We start from the raw sequence: 21044 nt of genomic DNA, 5'->3' as shown, positions 1-21044 counted from the left end.
ACCAGTTTTTTTTTTTTGTTTTTTTTTTTGCACAAACTTTCCATTCCATTAACCAAGAGCAAAAAGTTCGCCGCCTAAGGCCTCCAAATTTCCTTATTTCTCTTTACATAAATTTGATATTATCATCTTTTATAAAAAAAAAAATAAACAAAAAAGGATAGTAGGAGTCTATTTGTTTTCTCCCCACGCACTAAATCTCATAAGTGAATTGGTTTGAAGAAAGTTTAATCCAATAGACCACTACACAATTTGCGTCTCGGAGTTGTAGGATGAATCTAATGGTTGCTAGTGTGTAGTTGTCTTAATTTTTGTGGGAGTGTCCTCATTTAGTTAGATATCTTAATTAGAAAGAATCAAAGAAAATATAAAATTCTACAATATATGCAAAAATCTCCGCTTTCTATGGCGCTTTTTCCACTCTTTATCAACTTAACTAATTAAAAACATATTAAATACATATTAACCAACGTCTCTCCTTCTCAACATCTCTCTCACGCACACTACTTTCAATTTTTCAATAAAATTTTAAAATAAAAAAGGCCTCGCTTGGATTGGTCGCCTAAAGCCACATCTAGGCTTGAGCCGGCCCTGCATAGAACCCAAGTTTCACTGCCGTAGGAACTTGGCTGTTACATACTATCGACAGATTAGACGACGCTGATGCTGCCATAAGATGGGCATGTTTGATCAGCTCTCTAGGACAAAAGACAATTTTTACGTAAACTGAAACTAGTTTTGAGATGATGTATCTCTTGCAAAATTCCAACAGAAGACCAAGAAACATCTGGCGATACTCCATTCAGCTCTTGGGACGATGCTCTTATTATCGAACGCAGGGCGACCACTTTGCTAACACTTAGTCGACGGGCTTGTTCCAATCCGGTTTTGGTTGCGGCTCTGCCTCTTCGACTGATCCTGGCTGCGACAGCTTGCTTCCTGCATAGCAAATATCAAAATTCCATCTATTCATTGTATAGCCCACACCAGCTTGCAAAGAGATGGGGTCAAAACTGCCATCACAAGCAAGCATAAAAAGCTCAGAAACATGCCCTTCTGGAATCAAATACTTCAAAACTATAGGAGGAGTATTTGGAATAATACTCCTACGTGCTTGCTCAAGCATCTGAGTATGAGAAATGGCCTTATAATGAGGATCAAAAACCATATAATTTCTATCTAACCAAATCATGTATGCGATAGATGCTAGAATAGATAAATTATGAATAATGCTATCTTTTGAGTTACCATTGAAGATAACTTTTCTAACCACATCAGAGACAGAAAAGTTTGGAGGCCAAATTTGGAAACGCATGGCAAGGGGGGAAGCGAACCAAATCTTATCAAGACTAGGGCAGCTAAAAAATAGCATGCTCTAAACTCTCACACACCGACCGACAACGAGGGGCGGATGGAAACAGAACATACATGCTTTTCAAATAACAACTTCCTAGTAGGCAAAATACCATTAATCGGCTTCCACATGAAGAGCTTAATACGATGAGGAGTTTTAGTGTTCCAAACATGACTCCACATAGATTTAATGAGATACCATAGACACGGTAAGACTACAATTTCGAGATTGACTCAAAACCAATGTAAATAGATTTGACAATTGAATACCCCATTTTTTTCTAACGGCCAAAAATTTTACGTTTCTAAATCCAAAGGAAATAACTTAGTTTGTAAAATCTCATCCACAATAGCTTTAGTGAAAATCGTTATCTAACAAACTAGTATTCCAAGAATGAGAAACATTATCAATCACCTCGTAAAACATATCTAACAGAGGTCGGAGGGTTGGGTTGAGGTCCAAAAGGCTTCTTAAAATGAAGAGAAGGGATCCAGTTATCATCCCAAATGCTAATATTATTACCATCAGTTATTCTCCAACAATGAAGGTGAGAGATATCATTTCTTACCTTAATAATGTTCTTCCACCACTTAGAAGCAGAACTACTCTTAATAAGCCTGGCCCAGAACAACTCAGGCTCTGTCAAGAGCTTCCAACATAACTTAGCTATAAGAGCTTTATTTTGAAACCAGGAATGCTTGAATCCGACACCACCCAAGCTTTTCTTACGACAACAGGCAGCCCAATTTAACAGATGTAGCTTATGACTACCATGTTCTTTATGCCCCCACCAGAAATTAGCATTTATCATGTCTAAAGAATGGCAAAAAGCCTTAGGAAACAAAGTGGTTTGCATAGAATAAATAGGGAGAGCAGATACTACACTTTTAATGAGTACTATGCCCCGCCATAGACAAAAACTTGTTATTCCAGTTGTTGATACGAGAGAGCACATTTTTCATAATGCGAGAGGTACTAATATGATTAGGTTTCACCGGGTTAAAGTCTATACCTAAATAAGAATTACTAGTATTAGCTAAAGGTATTTTGAAAATCTTAGAGATAATTTTTTTATGCTTATGATGCAAGTTATGACTAAAAATCAAGGAAGATTTACTAAAATTGACAGATTGACCAGACATAGCACAATATTGGGTTAAACTAGTTAAAAATTGATGTGCTTCTGCAATATTAGCACGCATGAAAATAAAACAATCATCAGCGAACATAAGGTGAGTAACAGGTACTGCTGATCGAGAAATATGAATACCATGAATATGCTTCGAAGTTAACAGAGAGGAAATCTTCCTAGATAAAAACTCATAACATAAAATGAAGATGAAAGGGGATAAAGGATCCCCTTGTCTAAGACCTCTAGACGCAGTAAATTTACCAAAAGAGGAACCATTAAGGTTGATGGAGAAGGAAGTAGATGTTAAACAAGTTGTAATCCAACTAATCCATTTTCAACAAAACTCATATTGCTCCAGCATTTTCAAAATGAAAGCCCACTCAAGTTGATCAAACGCTTTATGCATATCTAATTTTAGGGCCATACAACCATGAATACCTTTTTTCTTTTTTAGCTTGTGAAGAATCTCGTGCAGGATGATAGTATTATCTGAAATCTGCCTCTGCTTAACAAAAGCAGACTGCATAGGAGAAATTAGCTTTCCTAGAAAGGGCTTAAGCCTGTTAACTAGAATTTTAGAGATGATTTTATAAACAATATTACATAGACTAATAGGTCGATAGGAAGTGACTTTATTAGGATGAGGTATCTTAGGGATGAGAGTAATATTTGTGTGGTTAAAAGATTGTAAAAAATTAATATTAGTGAAAAAATCATGTATAACATGTAGTAAATCATTTTTAAGCAAATCCCAGTTATCTTGATAGAATAATGGAGTAAATCCATCAGGCCAGGAGCCTTACCTGGGTCCATAGCTAAGAGAGCAGCATGTATCTCAGATAATGAGATAGATTGCGTTAGCAAGTCATTATCTTGATCTGTAATCATATTTTCTATATAGGGAATATGGTCAGGGATGGATGGAGTAGAGGAGGCAAAAAGCTTTTTATAATAGTCAACAATATGAACACCAATGTCTTGCCTGTTATTCAACCAAATATCGTTTTCATTTTTTAACAAAAGGATTTTATTTTGATTTCTCCTACCATTGGCTACATTATGAAAAAAATTTGTGTTATTATCACCCAAAGAGAGCTTTAAAAACCTGGATTTCTCACGCCAGTAGGTTTCGTGTTTAAGGTTAATCGCACTGTTTAAGGTTATAAATAACTTTAGTATCAATAAAATCCTTGAGTTCATGATCACACTTGACAGGGATGAGTTAGAAAAGTTTCCTACACGGCAAGACCTTAATAAGTAATAGAATCCAAGACATTCAATTCCACAACTGTAGGACAAAAAACAGTGTCATTCTTGACTCTTAAACTCAACTGAAAGCCTTTGAGATTTTTATTTTTATTTTTTTTATTTATCAAGGGGAAATTTTATTGATAATGAGTTTTACAAATAATCAGGACAATCGTACATAGGGGTGTCTCTTTTTGCCGAATTTCCGATTTTTCCGAAATCGACCCGAAATTTGTTGTAGTTTTCATGGGCCAATTTTCCGATTTCCGAAAATTCAAAAAAAAAAATTGGATCGGATTCGGATATAACTCTAAAAACCGATCCGATCCAAAAGTTCCGATATATAGCCAATCCAAAATTTCTGATATTATTGCCAATTTATTCCGAAATATATACTTCTTTCACTATCCACTTGATTAGATCTCGACCCTTCATTCATTTTCTAGTTTTTTACTTCCAAAAACAAAACAAAAACATAACCTAACAGCTACTTCCCCACTTAAATTAGACCACTCCATTGTCATTACATCGTCTGCCATAACAACAATGATATGAAAAAAAATGTCATTGAGTCATACAATGACTTCCAAACCAATCCAAAAGCCAAATTCCAATAGATATAATGTTATGTAAAGCTACTTAGAGTCCAAGACCGGGATCCATTATTCATGCAGACACTTCACGCTTCAATTTCCACACACACAAAAAGATTGAAACATTACAAATATCGAGACCTCAACAGAATGCAATGCTTGCTGTTGGTGGCTGCAAGTTCTTTTTCTCATTTTTTCTTAAATCACTTGTTTGAATGAAAATGGGTTTTCTCAGTAAACAAGTGCGTATTGTTGTTGGTACATTGGTGTTGTGGACATGGTTTTCTCTCCCTACAATGAACATTGGCGTATGATATTCCAAAAATAATTGAAAGTAAAGGGATCTTTAAAAATTTACCAAGTATTCTGAAATTTCCGAGTTATTCCGAAATTTCCGAAAGTTTCGAAATTGAAAATATATTTTGAATCAGAAAAAAAATTGGATCGGATTTAGTTAGCATATTAGGTTCAGAAAAAAAATTCGGAAAAATTTCGAAGGACGTTAATCCAATCAGATCCGATCCGAAGTCACCCATAATCGTGCAACAAGCAAACCCAAAAGTCTTTTATGAATAGCAAATCCTATCATTCTAAAAACAAACTCGTTAGAACCAGCTGTCATTACTAAAATTGTCAATGGATCGGTTTGGGTCGGGTTATGAAAAATCCAAATCCAAACCGATAAGAAAATTGGGAATCCGAAACCGGACCGAACTGATAATATTATATTTTATTCGAAACCAAACCAAACCAATAAGATATATTGCAAACTGAAATCGAACCGACCCGAACCAAAACCTATAAAATCAATTAAATTCTAAATTAAATAAATTAATTTTAGCCACACAATTGATAAATATATACAAAATTAATCATAAATATTAATAAAATGTCATCTTATCAGTTCGGGTTTATATCGGTTCAGTGGAGGGCAAACCCGAAACCAAACCAATATCTTATCGGTTTGGTTCGGTAGAGGGCAAACAAAATTACCAAAACCCAAACCATTTTTTATCAGTTTGGTTCGGGTCGGTTATCGGGTTATTAAAACCCATTGACAGCCCTAGTCATTACGTTATTGTTTATAACTTTCTGAAGTCTCTTGAAGAGTTTAACAAACTGTTGTGCCAAGAATCCGAAAGTGTCGAAACTAAACAGAATAAAAATAAATATTGGTTAGCCCTACACGTTTCCTCGTGTTTCTCCATCTTCCCTGTTGCTACTATATTAGCTACTTCTTCTACCCCAAAATAACCATTCCCCATCTCTATTAACAGCAAGACTCTAGTTACATCAACACATGCATGTTTTTCCTCAGACTAATTATAAATCAAAACATCTGTAAGTCAGTCGAAGTGTCGATATGCCTTCATTTAGATAAGTGAGAAAGTAGTACACGGGTTAACAAGAAACTGGAATAACTGAACAAGAAATTATACTCGACATTAATTAGATTGGAAAAGAACCTGATTACCAAATCATTCTACACGGCAATATTAATGGAGATCTTGACAGGCAAGAAAACCATTGAAGACCAAAACGGAGGATTCACATTTGTAAATCAACCAAGTACACTTCAATTCGCAATACTCCTATATATTACTACGCCACCTACCTTATTAGTTTATACAATTCGCAAAGATGATTTCAAAGCAGGCATTTACATTACTTAACTTTTACATCATCTTCCTACTTTTTAACCAATTGATGTCCCAAACAAAGCCTTGTATGGCCACCTCAGGAAATGAGACTGATCTTCACTCTCTAATCGCTATTAGAGATGGAATTGAAGGCGGCTTAAGCTCGTGGAACCAATCTTTCCATTTCTGTCAGTGACAAGGCATTACATGCGGCAAGCGTCATCAAAGAGTCATAAGTTTGAATCTTTCCAGCCAGAGTTTGGCTGGATCGTTATCGCCTCATATTGGAAACCTCACTTTCCTAAGGCGCATCCGCCTACAGCACAATCAACTCTACGGTGAGATCCCACAAGAAACCGGTCGCTTGTCTCGTCTTCAAGAACTCACTCTGTTCGATAACACTTTCGAAGGAGAAATTCCAGTCAATCTAACCCAATGTACTGAACTCAGGGTCCTTAATATAAGTTGGAACAAATTGTCAGGGAATATTCCGGCAGAGCTTGGCTCATTGTCAAAGCTTGAAGTCTTGAGTATTGGAAGAACCAATCTGACAGGAGTGCTACCACCTTCTTTAGGTAATATTTTGTCCCCCTAATCAGCTATTCTGTCTTCTCTGATTACAATGAGTCTGAGTGATCTATTAATACCCATTCCATACAGTAGTTCTTATCGTGCTCATTCTGATAATTGAACCATACTATTGATGCATCAGTATGTAATGTTAATAATAATCCTGTAACGACTGGGTGTGGTGCCAGGTAGAAAGAGGCGTTCTTCTTAGTGAAGCTTTAGTGATGCATGATAAGTGGTTGGAAGACAAGGGAATTAAGCACACAAATTTTGCTGTTGTTACATGGTCTAACTGGGATTGTCGTGTGATGTTAGAATCAGAGTGTCGTTTTAAGAGGATCCGGAAGCCTCCCTACTTCAACAGGTAATTCTAGTGAATTCTTTAATCCCATCTATATTTGAATTATCTAATTTTGGAGAATGCTTTTTCACGACGATCATAAAAGCTTCTGACTTGGTTCTCTTTTGAACTCTGGATCAGATGGATCAACTTGAGAGTTCCATTCAATGAGGTATTTGGTGGAGTCCGCTGCAATCTCAAAGAGGCAGTTCAGCTGGCTGGGTTAGCATGGGAGGGACGTGCACACTGTGGCCTTGATGATGCCAGGAACACTGCTCGTCTGATTGCCAAATTGTATTGCTGTGGCTTCAGGTTTTCTATAACAAATTAACAGAGATGAACTTCCTTGAAGTGGACTTCTTATTTGGCCTCAGCTTTCACTTAAATGTGACCCCCAACACATTTCACACTTACTGTTCCTATCTCCATAGGGAGATGTTGGTTGAAACAATTCCTCTAAGTTTATCAGACTCTTCTCTAAGCTTAGGAAAATCTCTAAAGCTTCATTGTTGCTTCAGTGAAGATGAAACCTCCCATCAACACCAACTTGCTGTTTAGGCTTTCTTTGTTGTCATTTTAAGTCCTTTTTCTTGTATTAAGTTGAAAACCACTTGTTTTCTCATCTATTTTTGAAGTTTTGGCCCTCAAGTTCAGTGGTATGTACAGATGGATATTTCTTCTTTACAGTCTGGCCAACAAACACTCTATGTTCATGTTAATTATAGGCATTACTCTGTGACTCTTTAGTAGATAAAACTTTTTATCCAAGTTTAGATTCTCAATTTCTCATGTTGTAGCTGTAGCTGTAGCTGTAGCCTGTAGGTGTGGGGTGCCACTAACATGTTAAGTTGGCATTTCTGTGAGCCAAAAAAATGTTTTGTTTAAATATCAAAACAAAGAAGAAACAAAAAAACAAAACGATTGTGGAGTAAAAGAAGAGGCAAGATTAATGGAGAGATTGACTCATAAGCCAACAAATTTGAAGACTGAAACCAAATTATTTTACAAGCCAACCAAAGCAGCCAAAAAAGTATGTTATGCACACATTCAATGAATGGATTACAGTTGTAAAGTAGGGAAGAAAAAGAAGAGCGAAAAAAAACAAAAAAACAGCGATTGTGGGGTAAAAGAAGAGGCGCTATGCTCCTCTATATTACTCCACCACATACTTGTTAGTTTATACAATTCGCAAAAATGATTTCAAACCAGGCATTTATATTACTGAACTTTTACATCATCTTCCTACTCTTTAACCAGTTGATGTCACAAACAAAACCTTCTATGGTCACTTCTGGAAATGAGACTGATCTTCACTCTCTAATCGCTATTAGAGATGGAATTCAAGGCGGCTTAAGCTCGTGGAACCAATCTTTCCATTTCTGTCAGTGGCAAGGCATTAAATGCGGCAAGCGTCATCAAAGAGTCATAAGTTTGGATCTTTCCAGCCAGAGTTTGGTTGGATCGTTATCGCCTCATATTGGAAACCTCACTTTCCTAAGGTTCATCAGTCTAGAGCAGAATAAACTCCACGGTGAGATCCCACAAGAAACTGGTCGGTTGTTTCGTCTTCAAGTACTCAATATGTGGGATAACACTTTCGAAGGAGAAATTCCAGTCAATCTAACCCAATGTACTAAACTCAGGTACATTGATTTAAGTTCGAATATATTATCAGGGAATATTCCGGCAAAACTTGGCTCATTGTCAAAACTTGAAATCTTGAGTATTCAAACAAACAATCTAACAGGAGTGCTACCCCTTTCTTTAGGTAATCTTTCGTCACTTCAAGTCTTCTCTGCAGTTGCAAATAAATTGGTTGGAAGTATTCCAGCCAGCTTTGGTAGACTGCCAAGCTTAACAGTGTTCTATGTTGGAGATAATAGACTGTCTGGTGAAAGTGGTGAGGTCCCTTTAGCAATTTTCAACATCTCATCCCTGAATAAATTAGGAATTGCCGTTAACCAATTTAGTGGTAGTCTTCCACCAGACATGGGCATCACTCTTCCTAATCTCGTTGAATTTAATGGGGGTGGTAATAAACTTTCTGGACTACTCCCAGTTTCATTAACTAATGCTTCTAAACTTCAAGAATTTGATATTTTCAAAAACAATTTCGAAGGACCAGTTCCTAAAGATTTTCAATTTCCTCAAACTATCGAAGTGATAAATCTTGGATACAATCATCTAGGAACAGGAGAATCTCATGATTTGAGTTTTACCACTTATTTGACCAACTCCAGTAATCTAAAGAAATTGGGCTTGGATGGAAACAATTTTGGAGGTGTTTTCCCAAACTCAATTACCAATCTCTCCAATCAAATGGAGAAGTTGTTTCTAGGAGAAAATCAAATATCTGGAATTATCCCAGAAGGAATTGGGAACTTGGTCAGTTTGTTTGTATTAGGTCTCCAGTCTAATAACTTTTCCGGCAGTATTCCATCTTCTGTTGGAAAACTTCATAGTTTACAGGGGTTAGCTCTGTCCGAAAACAAATTGTCTGGACCGATCCCATCTTCTCTAGCAAACAATACTAAATTGAATCTGTTGTGGTTAGGAAACAACAGATTGGAAGGAAACATTCCTTCAAGTCTTGGTGCTCTTAGCCAATTGCAAAAACTGAGTCTGGAACAAAACAACCTAAATGGTACCCTACCTAAAGAGTTCTTTAATCTTTCCTCTCTGTTCCAACTTTTCATCCCTCTGAACTCCTTCACTGGTCCCCTACCTTTAGAAGTAGGAAAACTTAAAAATCTCGGCACAATGGATGTGTTTGGAAATAAGTTATCTGGTTTATTGCCTAGTACTCTTGGTGAGTGTTTGAGTCTGGAAAAGTTGTACTTGGGCGAAAATTTGTTTGAAGGGAGAGTTCCTCAATCTTTGAGTTTTTTAAAGAATGTCCAAGAGCTAGATCTATCAAGCAACAATTTGTCAGGTGAAATTCCAAAATATTTGGAGGACTTTCCGTATCTCCATCTGTTGAATCTATCCTTCAATAAATTTGAGGGTGAGGTACTAGTGAGCGGGATCTTTAAAAGTGCAAGCAATTTTTCAGTAACTGGGAATTCTGATCTCTGTGGGGGTATACCTGAATTGCAATTGCTGCCATGCCGATTTAACAAATCTGTAAAGCAAGGTGTAAAAAAACATGGAAGGTCCGATCCTTCCAGGATAGCAATTTGGATCAGTGTGGCCGTGTTCATTCTTTTGGCATCAGGGTCTCTAATATTTTACTTGAGAAGAAAAAGTAAACTTAAAACGGCTTCTTTGCCATCATTTAGTGATCAGCATCTCAAGGTCTCTTATGGAGATCTTTCTCAAGCGACTGGTGGATTTTCTCCAGCTAATTTTGTTGGTTCAGGTGGTTTTGGTAGTGTGTATAAGGGAATGCTCAACCAATATGAAACCGTTGTTGCTGTTAAGGTGTTCAAACTTCAATTGAGAGGAGCTTTAAAGAGCTTTGTGGCTGAGTGTGAATCATTGCGCAATATCCGCCATCGAAATCTTGTGAAGATTCTAACTTCTTGCTCTAGTGTGGATTATGAAGGAATTGAATTCAAAGCACTAGTCTTTGAGTTCATGCCAAATGGAAGTTTAGAGAAGTGGCTGCATCAAGAGATCAGTAAACAAGACGAAGAATCGAATTTGAACCTACTTCAAAGACTAAATGTCGCGATTGATGTTGCTTCTGCTCTTTGCTATCTTCATCACGAGTGCCACGTTTTGGTTATTCATCGTGATCTAAAGCCAAGCAATGTGCTTCTTGATAATGATATGGTAGCCCATGTTGGTGATTTTGGCTTAGCAAAGCTTCTTTCGGGACCAATAGAGAACTTGCATGATAATCAAAGTACCTCAACAGGGGTAAAGGGATCTATTGGCTATGCCGCTCCAGGTAGGAATTCAAAGATCGACGTATGTTGATTTCAGTTCTTTTTACAATTCATAAATGCATGAAAATCAATATCTGGCATACTGCATTAGTTTTAATCTTTCCGTGCAGCTACATTTTAGTGAAACTCAAATTCTTTTGCATCTTTTTTATTCCCCGTGTTAAGTTCGACACCATTAACACCTAGGTACACGAGCTTAAGGAAGGCTTTGGATAGTTGGATGTTTTCATCTCCGGAGCTTATAGCATACTTATTAATTTATATTAATTTAGATATCTTAAAAGAGGATAAAGGAATGTTAGTGCGAATAAAAAGCTGTTAGAGATAATAAAACGATTAATTAATTTGATATAATTTCTTTTCAATTTATGTTAGTGGAGTTAAAATTCAAAAGATCGAGGACTAAAGAACTGTGGTTGTGGTAATTAAGCTAGTTTGTTTACTTCTATCAATATCTTAACTGACGATTGTGAGGAGCTAGCTTTTCAATCTCTCGATCTGTAGTATATTAATGGACGTATGTAAAGCATTACGATATTACTATTATATCTATAATTTTTTTCATTTTCTTTTTACTGGCTAATGGCACTTAATATATATATTTTTGTTAGATTTAAATGGTTTTATGGAAACTAGTGATTGATGTATATATTGCAGAATATGGTATGGGAGCTGATGCATCCACACAAGGAGATGTGTACAGTTTTGGAATTCTTGTGTTGGAAATGTCCACAGGAAGGAGACCAACCGATGAGATGTTTAAAGACGGTTTAAGCCTCCATAACTATGCTAGCAATAGTTTACAAGATCAACTTATAAAGATCGTAGATCCAATACTTCTATCTGAAGGAGATGACGCTTTAGGAGATGCTAATAATTTGGGAATCGGCAATCATAGAAGAACAAAACTGCTAAAGTGCATGACTGCAATGGTCAAAATTGGGGTTGCATGTTCTGTTGAATCACCGTCAGAGAGGATGGATATTAGAGATGTCAGTAACAAATTGCACGCTATTAGAGACACATTTCTTGGTACTAGGGTTCACAGAGAATGTAACTGAATCCAACGAAGGTTTAATTGAAAGGTAAAATCACATCTTTTACAAATAAATGAATATGAAAAAGATAGAGAGAGCTCATTGTTTTGCACTATAATTTTCCTTCGTTTATGTTAATCTGAGATGTATAGAAACATCTATATATAACTAGAGCAAAAAGGAAATTGAAGGTAGATTCTTCATACATGTGTTTGCTACCAACTAGTACAGGTCTACATAATTCACAAAATAGCGGCCAAAAGCTCTACTTTTGTGAGGTGATAGTTACTGTTGATTTTGTATCAATTTGGTTATTATGCAATCTTTGTTAAGATCAACTCAAATGGTCCCTTCTATACCCCTCTAAAACCATGAAAATCTCCCTTCAATGGCCCCCATAACCGTATTCCTCTACCTGCAGCTGAATTTCTCACCATGTATATGCAACTAAATATGCAGGGTGGCTCAGGTCTGGCCACAGAAGAGAGCAGATGATCCCACTCCCAATGGAACACAATCCTTATCGTTTGAAAGTTTGACTACACTAGGCGCCACTCTCACTAGCCTGGCGTCAAACACCAGAAGCCATTTCGAGTGGCGTCCCATACCCAGAAGTCAAAACCATTCTAGCGCTCACTATTGTAACCCTCTCCACTGTAGAATGAGAATATAAGGATGTATCCACCGAAACCGGTGGAGTTGGTCTAATTGTTAGCAGATACTACATGTTGTCAGATAATGCTCCAGTTATGCATCTGCTCTTCTTACGATCTTGATTGGAGTTTGAGGTTCTTCTTGCAAACTCGGTTTATCATATCAGGTACTCCATTTTTATTTTATTTTTCTGTAGTGATTTTTTTATTAATTTTATGAGATGGGGTTTGTTTGAATTTTGTTTTGGATGTGGGGTTGGGACTTTAATTTGTGTTTAGAGATTTGGGTATTGATTAGATTGGAAATATATGATTGGTATATATTTTGATTATTGGTTGTTGTTTATAATGAGTAATGCATTGTTGTCGAGTTCTTAATTATTAAGTTTGTGTTTTAGAATTTTAGAAGAGTGTGAAGTACGAGGATTTTCATGTCGTTTTTTCCGTTTTTTCCTCCACTTCGCAGTTTGTTTGTGTTCTTCAACTCAAGCTGCAATTAGGCTCATTCCAGGGCACTGTGATCTCTTTTGTACACAAAAACTCCTCTTTATAGATCTCTTTACCTGTGGATTGAGTTTTTATTTTATTTTTTTTGACAGGACATCTTTAGGAGGCGTCGTCTTTGGAGGTTATTTGCGTCTGTCTTTGCCATTTCATCGACATTGGCATTGATGTTTGGACTGTATTTACTCTACTGCTTCAGGGTATTTGAGAGGCAAATTGGGTCCAATAAATACTCAGTGAGTTATCTACCCCCACACAGTCCTTTGTTTGTCTGGATTTTTGCATGTTCACTGTGTTGAAAATTCATATTCTCACTACTGGTAGACAATAGAACCTCTATGCGAATCATGGTCCCTCGTTGGTCTATGCCGCCTTGCAATTTTTTTTTACTACTAAAATATTAATGGTGGTATAACTAGTTAGTTATATCAATCAAAGTCTTCATGTCTATCATTTCTGTTGTGCAGGCCTTTATCTTGTTCTCCGTGGTAGTCCCATCCTTGTTTGAGGCTGTTGCTTTGGCATTCTTTAAAGGTGCACTTCTTTTATTTTCAATTTAGAATTATGGGTTGCCTTTCTGATTTATGTGACTTTGATTTTATGTGAAGTCACCTTTTACTTTCTTTATCATCAGCTTAAAGATGATGTCTGGTTCCATACTTCTGTACTTTTGTATTATTGCTTACTCAGGGGCGAATGTGTATTTCATCTTGGGCTTTAGTAGATTTGTTGGAACTTGGAAGTCTTCAGTTGTTGGCTTGTTAACAAGAAAGCTTTGATATACTCGCAATATTTTATTAAACTGAAAAATTGTGAGCACTCTTAAAAAATCTAAATCAGCAGAAGTAGCAAATTCATAGTTGTAAGATGACGAATATTATCCAAGTAGTTTTTATTAAAGTTTTTGCTCCCTGGGTTTTAGATGTGGATTTGATATGACATAAATAGTAAGATCATGAATATCATTACAAGTTAATTTTATAGGTAAACTATTTAATTAAAACTTATGTTCGAGAAAACTATTTAATTTAGGCCCATTGAGAGCCTAAATGCCTATGCATGTTTATCAACATCTCATGCCCTAAACAATTTCAATATTGTTGGAAGAAAATCGATAGCCGTAGAACCATGATTATTTTCTCTATCCAAAGATGTAAGAGCTTTAGACTAATTACTGCTTCTCAGTCATGCTTATCCTTATAAGTTGTAACAAATTAACAATGGTCCAGGATGGAAAACCTTTGACCTACAACCTCATTATTGTTTCCACAGCCAAACCATCCACAAATAATTCATTCATCTTACAATTAATTATTCTCTCCTTCTGAATCACAAACTAATTTTCTTGGTTCAGGGATATTATCCTTCTGCTGCTCCTCTTGCTTCTACCGTGAAGCCATCTGGCAATTCCATGGCAACACTGGTTTCAATGGGCTTTGACAGGAACTCGGCAAGACATGCACTTGTGCAGGCCAGAAGCGACGTCAACGTGGCTACAAACATCCTTCTTGAAGCACAATCTCACTAATTCAAACCGTGGTCAATAAGGGGATAAAAAAGAAAATGGGGTTTTCAAATTCGCAATGCTAACTGAATCCTGTTTGCCGGGATAATAATTATCAAACATGCATAGTCATCCACTTCTTACCTACGTTGATCTACTCAGCAACTGTCCAGGGGCTTATGGTATCATTTTTGGTTTGGCTTGTTTCGAACTTTCGATGCATATATGCACGGTGCTAGATCTTCATTTAACATACACTAATGATTTGTTGAGCTTAGGGTGAAACTATGTAATTAGTTTGGTGTAGTCGTTTCTTCATCTGGAAGAGATTTGATTTTGTATAGAGATTTGAACGATGTGGTTCTTTATTTTCTTTTAGTCATGTTTGTAACTTGGGCTAAAGTAGCCATGGTGAATTGGTATAAATGCAGATTCATGAACTCCTAGCAAGAGAATATGAGGAAATATTTGTTTATCTGTCTAGATGCTTTCATTTATCATTCTTCCAGAACATCTTAAATCTTCATCTATTTAACTTATATATAAGTAACAGCTTTTGGCACTCTGCAGTGTTGATGCTCACCATATGCACGTAAGTCTGTACTTTGTAACATCAAACGCCAACTTAACTTCAAAGTTTTATATTTTCACTTAACTACCCCCGCCCTCCCCTCTGCAGGTGGCTACGAGGTATCCCCAGTTCATGCAACTATCAATGTCATTGCCAACTCCACCTCCAGAAACTGTCTTCTTTGGCGGCCTTCCTTTTGGAGCCATAGAAGCTGTGAAAGCGACATACGGTGTAATTGTGCAAATTCTTGATCCTCCAAAAGATGGATATAATCTCACCATGAAACTCAACTTCGCAAAACTTCCCCTAGATGAAGGTACATTCTTTTTTTCATGGGCCATTATGATATTGCTCTGCTTTAACATTGAAGATTGTAGTGCGTAATGTATTAGTTTGACCATTCCTACTTAAAAAGATAAAGACAGTAGGTATTCTCTTAAAACCGTAATCCTAATATTTTTTATATTTATTTCTGGTTCTTCTACGTCCAACTTGTATAATAGATGTCATGGATTACAATTCAATTCAAGGAAGCTAATAAGTGTCTTTATTGTAGTCTGACCAATTACCATACCCTTATCAATGGAAATAATAGTCCTTGCGTCACTGCAATTAACTTTTGTTTCATCCTTAAGTTGGTCGTATCAAATAGAACTCTTAGAGAGTCAGTGCACTAAACTGATTTGTACATACACAAATAGATACACGGTCATACACATATTCTCATTTATAGGAAGATATTATGCACAAAACTGACAATTTGGAGGACGACTTAAAAAGGAAAATGTACCAAAGAACTGAACTCAAAGTTTGGGTCTCGCATTTATTCTGGGATTGTTGAATCACCATCTTCAAGATATAGATTGTGAGTGTCTCCTATGTATTTGACACGTATTGATCTTGGAAGTAATTTCAAAGCATCTGACCTTCTGTAGATAACGTTCCGGAGAAGAAAAAATCAACATGCACAAATTTCACTGCCTCACTGGTGTGTGTGGGTGTGTTTGACGGCAGCATTTGTGTGCTTGAAAGGTAATAACTAATAATCCTAAGCAGTTAGGTACCTATATGTACATTCTATTCTTTTTGAACATATAATCCACATAACCACATTTTACACACGACACTTTTTTCTAAAACATCAGTTTTTTTCGTCTTTACTTTATAACAATTTCTCAAATGACTATATCTTTTATTGTTTGGGCCTTTTATGTGGCAGTATAATGATCTTTTGTTTGTTTGTGTAGACGAACAGTACGATCTACTAATAAAAGTTGCATCTCTAAGAGAAGTGATCTTAGGAGCTCCGTTACGCGTGGTATTAAAGCATCTTGCTTCAAGGACAGTCGCTCCAGATATAGACCAGCTTGTTGCTCTTGTGCACCGTCCAAAGGAGTCTTTCTTCCTTGTTCCCGAAGTAAGATTTATTTCATCTTATGAAAATAAGTTTCTTTCTCTTTTACTAAATAAAGCTTGTTTGCTCTTGCTTCTTGGCATTAAATCACTACTCATGACCATTCATGTGTGGCAAACATTTTGTTCATGCTTGAGTTCATTCAGATCAATGTGGACAACATTTCCCCCCCATGGATGCCCATCTGTCATGTACGCGATATCTATATGCTTGAGAGAAGCGAGCTAGTACTTCCTGATAGTTTAATAGATTCTGATGGTTCTTGGATGTTTTGTTTTTGTTTTTTGTTATTGTTATACTTGAATTTAGTAACAGTAAGCTAAAAGAAGAACGTGGAAAAAAAAAGATAAACTATTGTGTATATGTAATTTCACGATTGTTGGATTGAGTGCATTTTTCTATAATATGGCAGGACGATAAAGTCACCGTAGTGTTTCCCATGAGATTCAAGGACTCCGTAGATACGGTTCTGGCAACTTCTTTCCTGCAGTTAAATAATTACCAATTTCATTAATACCAAATACTCAGATTCCCATAAATGTAATGCTATATGGGGTCTGCTTATTTCCTTGCATAAGATTTATGATGGAAAGTGCATCCCCAAGTGATATTAGGTTCATTGTTAATATATCTAGAGCAACTAAAAATGGTAGTTTCACTTGATAATGCTATTACATCCTTGTAACATACTCTAGTAAGCCTTAGTTTATATCAGAAGTTTCTCAGGTGGTAAATAATAACTCAGGAGTTTGTCGAAGCAAGGCGCAGTGCTAGTCTCAACAATACTCCTCCATGTTTTTGGTCTCCTTCTCCACCTCCAGAGTTGGAAGGGGCTCCTTCTCAAGCATTATCTGCAAATGCAGGATTCTTCACTTTTGGTAATTAGCAGAAGCTTGACACCCTCTTCTATCTATCACACACACGCGGGTGTGCAGTCTCATGGTGTCATTTTCATCCTTGTGCATTGCAGTGACTTCCGCCCATCATGTGGAAGGCAGAAAATTGGACAGAACAGTTTGGAGTTTATTAACATTTCATGCATACGTTAGTTATCATGTCAAGGTGAAATTTCTCTTCTTTAATCACTTCTTAGTCAATGTATCTCGCTTGTTCAGTTGCTCTTCAAGTTCTTAATTTACTGTTTTACATGGCTTGTCCACAAGGAGTATTTTCCTTTGATAAATTTGTATTAGTTGAATTGCATTAGTTACGCTACTATATGCCAGCAGCATTGAGAAGTCAAGACTGATAATTCAAAATTCTTAAACAGGAAAAATAGGAATAGAGGATATTTGCGGAAAAAGCCAAATAGAATTGTTTTGACATGTTCCACACCATTGATGGTGGAACCCTTAGGGGTCTAGACTTAAGTGCATATTTAGGGCTCTAAAGGAAGGCAAGAAGTCTGGGAAGCACGCCAAGGGACGCCATCATAAAACAGGGAAGACGACTGATCTTAGGTGTGGTACATAAGTTCCCATTTCAGATCTACAACATACTTTTGATACTGTGCCAAAGAAATAATTATAAAAATAAAAAGTTAAAATAAAAATAAAAATTAGTGGAATCGAGACTGTTGGACCACTCTTAATGGTGTTTGGGTTATTGAGCCTTTCAATTCGGGCATTGAGAGTGTTCAGAATGCTGAAGGCTTTCGCTTCGTAGGAAACTTTTAGAAATTGATTTTGTGCAGTTTGCTTGGGAAATTGGGGAACTGAAACTCCTGATTTTTCATTTTAGACCATTGATTAAGGGAAGCAATCTAAAGCTTTAGATTGTTAATGTTTTGCTTGTCATAATTCAAAATTTGAGGATCTAGTTTTTAGCTGAATCATTTTGGTGACATATTCTAAGAAAATTCCGAATTTGTAAATGCAACTATGCAAGTGAGTGCATTTTTCGGTGTTTGTATTATTACTTATTTATGTATTTTATATTTTATTTTAAATTCTTTCTACGAATAACAGAGAGTGCTGAGGGCTCCCATTTCATTGTAGTGTTATATATCAGATGCAACTAAAACATACTATTCTCAGCAATTGTTACCTGTCTTTCCCTTCTTGGCAGTGCTCTGAAGGTTTTATGCATACCAGAATGAGACGTCGGGTGGAGTCATTGATTCAGGTTGGCCTTTTCAACTCCAGTTGCTACTTGAACTTCAAAGTTCTCATGTACCATATAGCGTATATTGTGATCCAATTAGTCTTTTCAGTACCAATCATTCAACTATACGTCTATACGCTTGTATGTTGCCAGACTAATAGTACTTGTACCTTCTCTTTCACTTAGTCTGATTTGTAAATTACCTGTTTTAGAGAAAATACTCGCTCTTCATGGTAACACTGGTTATCCACGGCAAAAAGCTGACTGTATTGAGCATAAGTATACCATCTTATTTACTTCTAGTTCCATGCACCAACCGCAGACTCTGTTTTGTGTGAGCCTGCTATATGGTTCATATACTGGTTCATATACTAGTATGTATATGTAAGACCTAGCACTATACCATGTGGCATAACATTGTTTATATACGAAAGGACCCCAGATCTAACAGGGGGGAGGAAATGTCACGTTCCAAACAATAGGACTAACACCAACATTAATGTTCCTCGCATCTTGAAGTGACATTTCTTTCTCTGCGGTTGATTTCCACTGTCTTTCCTGTGTCATGGTTCCCTTAATGCCATTATTTGCCTGTCTGTGTACAATGTTTACTTATATAATAAGATAGACCACAAACTATCCCTGAAAAATAGTTGTTATTGCAAAAATCCTTTGGCTGCTGCAGCCTGCAACAAACCTGCCTCTTTGTTGTAAAATATTTTGTCCACAAATTGCAACAAATGCGTTCTTTATAATTTAATTTTGTTTAGCTAAGTTTTGTTTTTTAATCGAATATGCCAATAAGTATGTTTCAGTCACCCTGATAATCTGATGCCCACGTACGTGTGTATGCACGGGTGATTTCTGGGTTAAGTGCTTAAACCTGATTGGCTCAATTCCATGGGGTTATGGTGGAGTCATTTCATGCATTTCTTCCTCAGTTATCACTAAAGTAATGTAAGTCGCCAACAATAATCTAAATCTATATTGCAACAGGCTCTGGATCGCGCAAAGTTTGATTCTGAGGGGTCGAATAGAACTGCACAAAGCGAATCTTTTAAGCGATTGGTTTGTCCTAGAAAAACTAGGAGATGCTTTTATATTTCCTTGTTTAATCTGTGAGAACTGAGAAATGCTAATCAACTTCTATTTGTGTGTTTGTTTGTTTGTTTGTAGAGCCTCGCGCTCCAACTCAATTTCCTAGTCTTATTGGAAGGAAGGTTGAAAGTATAGTGTTTACAGCTGTTCAATGGACTTCTGCATTCATCATCTTGAAGGCCAACCGATATCAATTTCAAGGTCCCGGGATTATTACAAAAACAAGTTATCATGGACATAATATTTTATCAATCCCTTCATGATAAATTTCAAGATGTCTTTGCTGCCTGAAAAACATTCAAAGAATTTTGTAATTCTGATGTCCCTATTACATTGAGACAAACGTCTAGGTGTTTATGTAGAAGATGTCCTCTAATTGAATGTATTATTTTCAATTCCTAAAAGCATTTCCAATGCAAGTCACTTTTTTCCACCTCCACGTAGGATTATTTCTCCTCTTTGCGATTTTTGTGGTGAAAAACAATAAAAGGTTGCTCAATGCAGATTTGATTTTAAACCTCTGATAGAATCAAACATTCCGTTTGAATGTAAAATTAAAAAAAATTGTCTGACGGAATGAAACATCCCATTCGAAAGAAAAAAAAAATCAACTTTTTTTTAAAAAAAAATAAAATAACACATGAGACGGAATAAAAAGTTTCGTCCGAAGTTCACAACTCAATGACAATCTCAGTAGCAACTTCTACTCTCGTTGTGATTTAGTTACAAGTCACTGTCATTGTCACATTTGCATTGGGCAAGTGTTTTCTAGTCCACAAAGGTGAAAATTCTCCATTTTCCTTTATAGTCATTATCACAAAGGTGAAAAAAACCCGTTTAAAACCCGAGATATTGCCAAAGCATATTGTTCTAGTTTAAAACCTGGGTTTTTCAAAAAAACGCGTTTTAAACGTAAAAAATGTTTAAAACCCGAGATTTTGAAAATCTCCCGTTTAAAATTTTATTAATTTTTTTTTTAAATAATCTAAAAGAAAATGCGAGAAGAAAATGGGGTTTTGGAGTTTACCTTTTTGAAGAGTGGGCGTTAGATTAACTTATTGAGACAATTCTATTTTGCTAAATAATTGGAAATTTTAAAGTTATTAACTTATTTGTAGTATTTAATCATGCCATTAGGGTTGATAATTAGTAATATATTATTTAGAGTCGTGTTTTGGTACTGAATCTAAAACTGATAACATTTGAATGAGTAATGATAATTTGATATTTTCATGTATTTGAATTTTTTTCATTTGTATTATTATTATTTGTATTTTATGTGCCTATTATTTTTTCCACTTTTATAAAAAATCAAACTCTTTATCTATTATATTATTTATCATCGGTTTTATCATTTCTTTTACATATTATACGTTTTGAACCCGTTTTTTATGTC

General features: G+C 36.1%; 1 protein-coding gene across 15 annotated transcripts in view; it reads left to right on the top strand.

Moving 5' to 3' along the window:
* Positions 1-20078, top strand: part of LOC147484502 (actin-related protein 2/3 complex subunit 2A-like) — a 33867-nt gene extending 13789 nt beyond the window's left edge. For 3 of the 15 annotated variants that reach the window (XM_086575499.1, XM_086575496.1, XM_086575501.1), the window contains 5 exons: positions 17193-17325; positions 17418-17509; positions 18515-18571; positions 19547-19618; positions 19727-20078. In XM_086575499.1, coding sequence (XP_086431625.1) covers positions 17193-17325; positions 17418-17509; positions 18515-18571; positions 19547-19618; positions 19727-19783 — 411 coding nt within the window. In that variant the 3' untranslated portion in view covers positions 19784-20078. Of the gene's footprint in view, positions 1-6400; positions 6540-6722; positions 6899-7015; positions 10787-11421; positions 12009-12222; positions 12622-12920; positions 13195-13425; positions 13493-14312; positions 15055-15141; positions 15350-16280; positions 16451-16859; positions 16938-17192; positions 17326-17417; positions 17510-18514; positions 18572-19546; positions 19619-19726 lie in introns of those variants that run through there. The other 12 variants (XM_086575500.1, XM_086575502.1, XR_015203540.1 and 9 more) reach the window with 12 other exon arrangements.
* Positions 20079-21044: the final 966 nt, after the last annotated feature.

This window comes from Coptis chinensis, chromosome 8 (assembly GCF_015680905.1).
Source record: "Coptis chinensis isolate HL-2020 chromosome 8, ASM1568090v1, whole genome shotgun sequence".
NCBI classification, from domain to species: domain Eukaryota; kingdom Viridiplantae; phylum Streptophyta; class Magnoliopsida; order Ranunculales; family Ranunculaceae; genus Coptis; species Coptis chinensis.
Note: the sequence above shows the minus strand (reverse complement) of the source record. Positions and strands in the feature narration are given on the sequence as shown.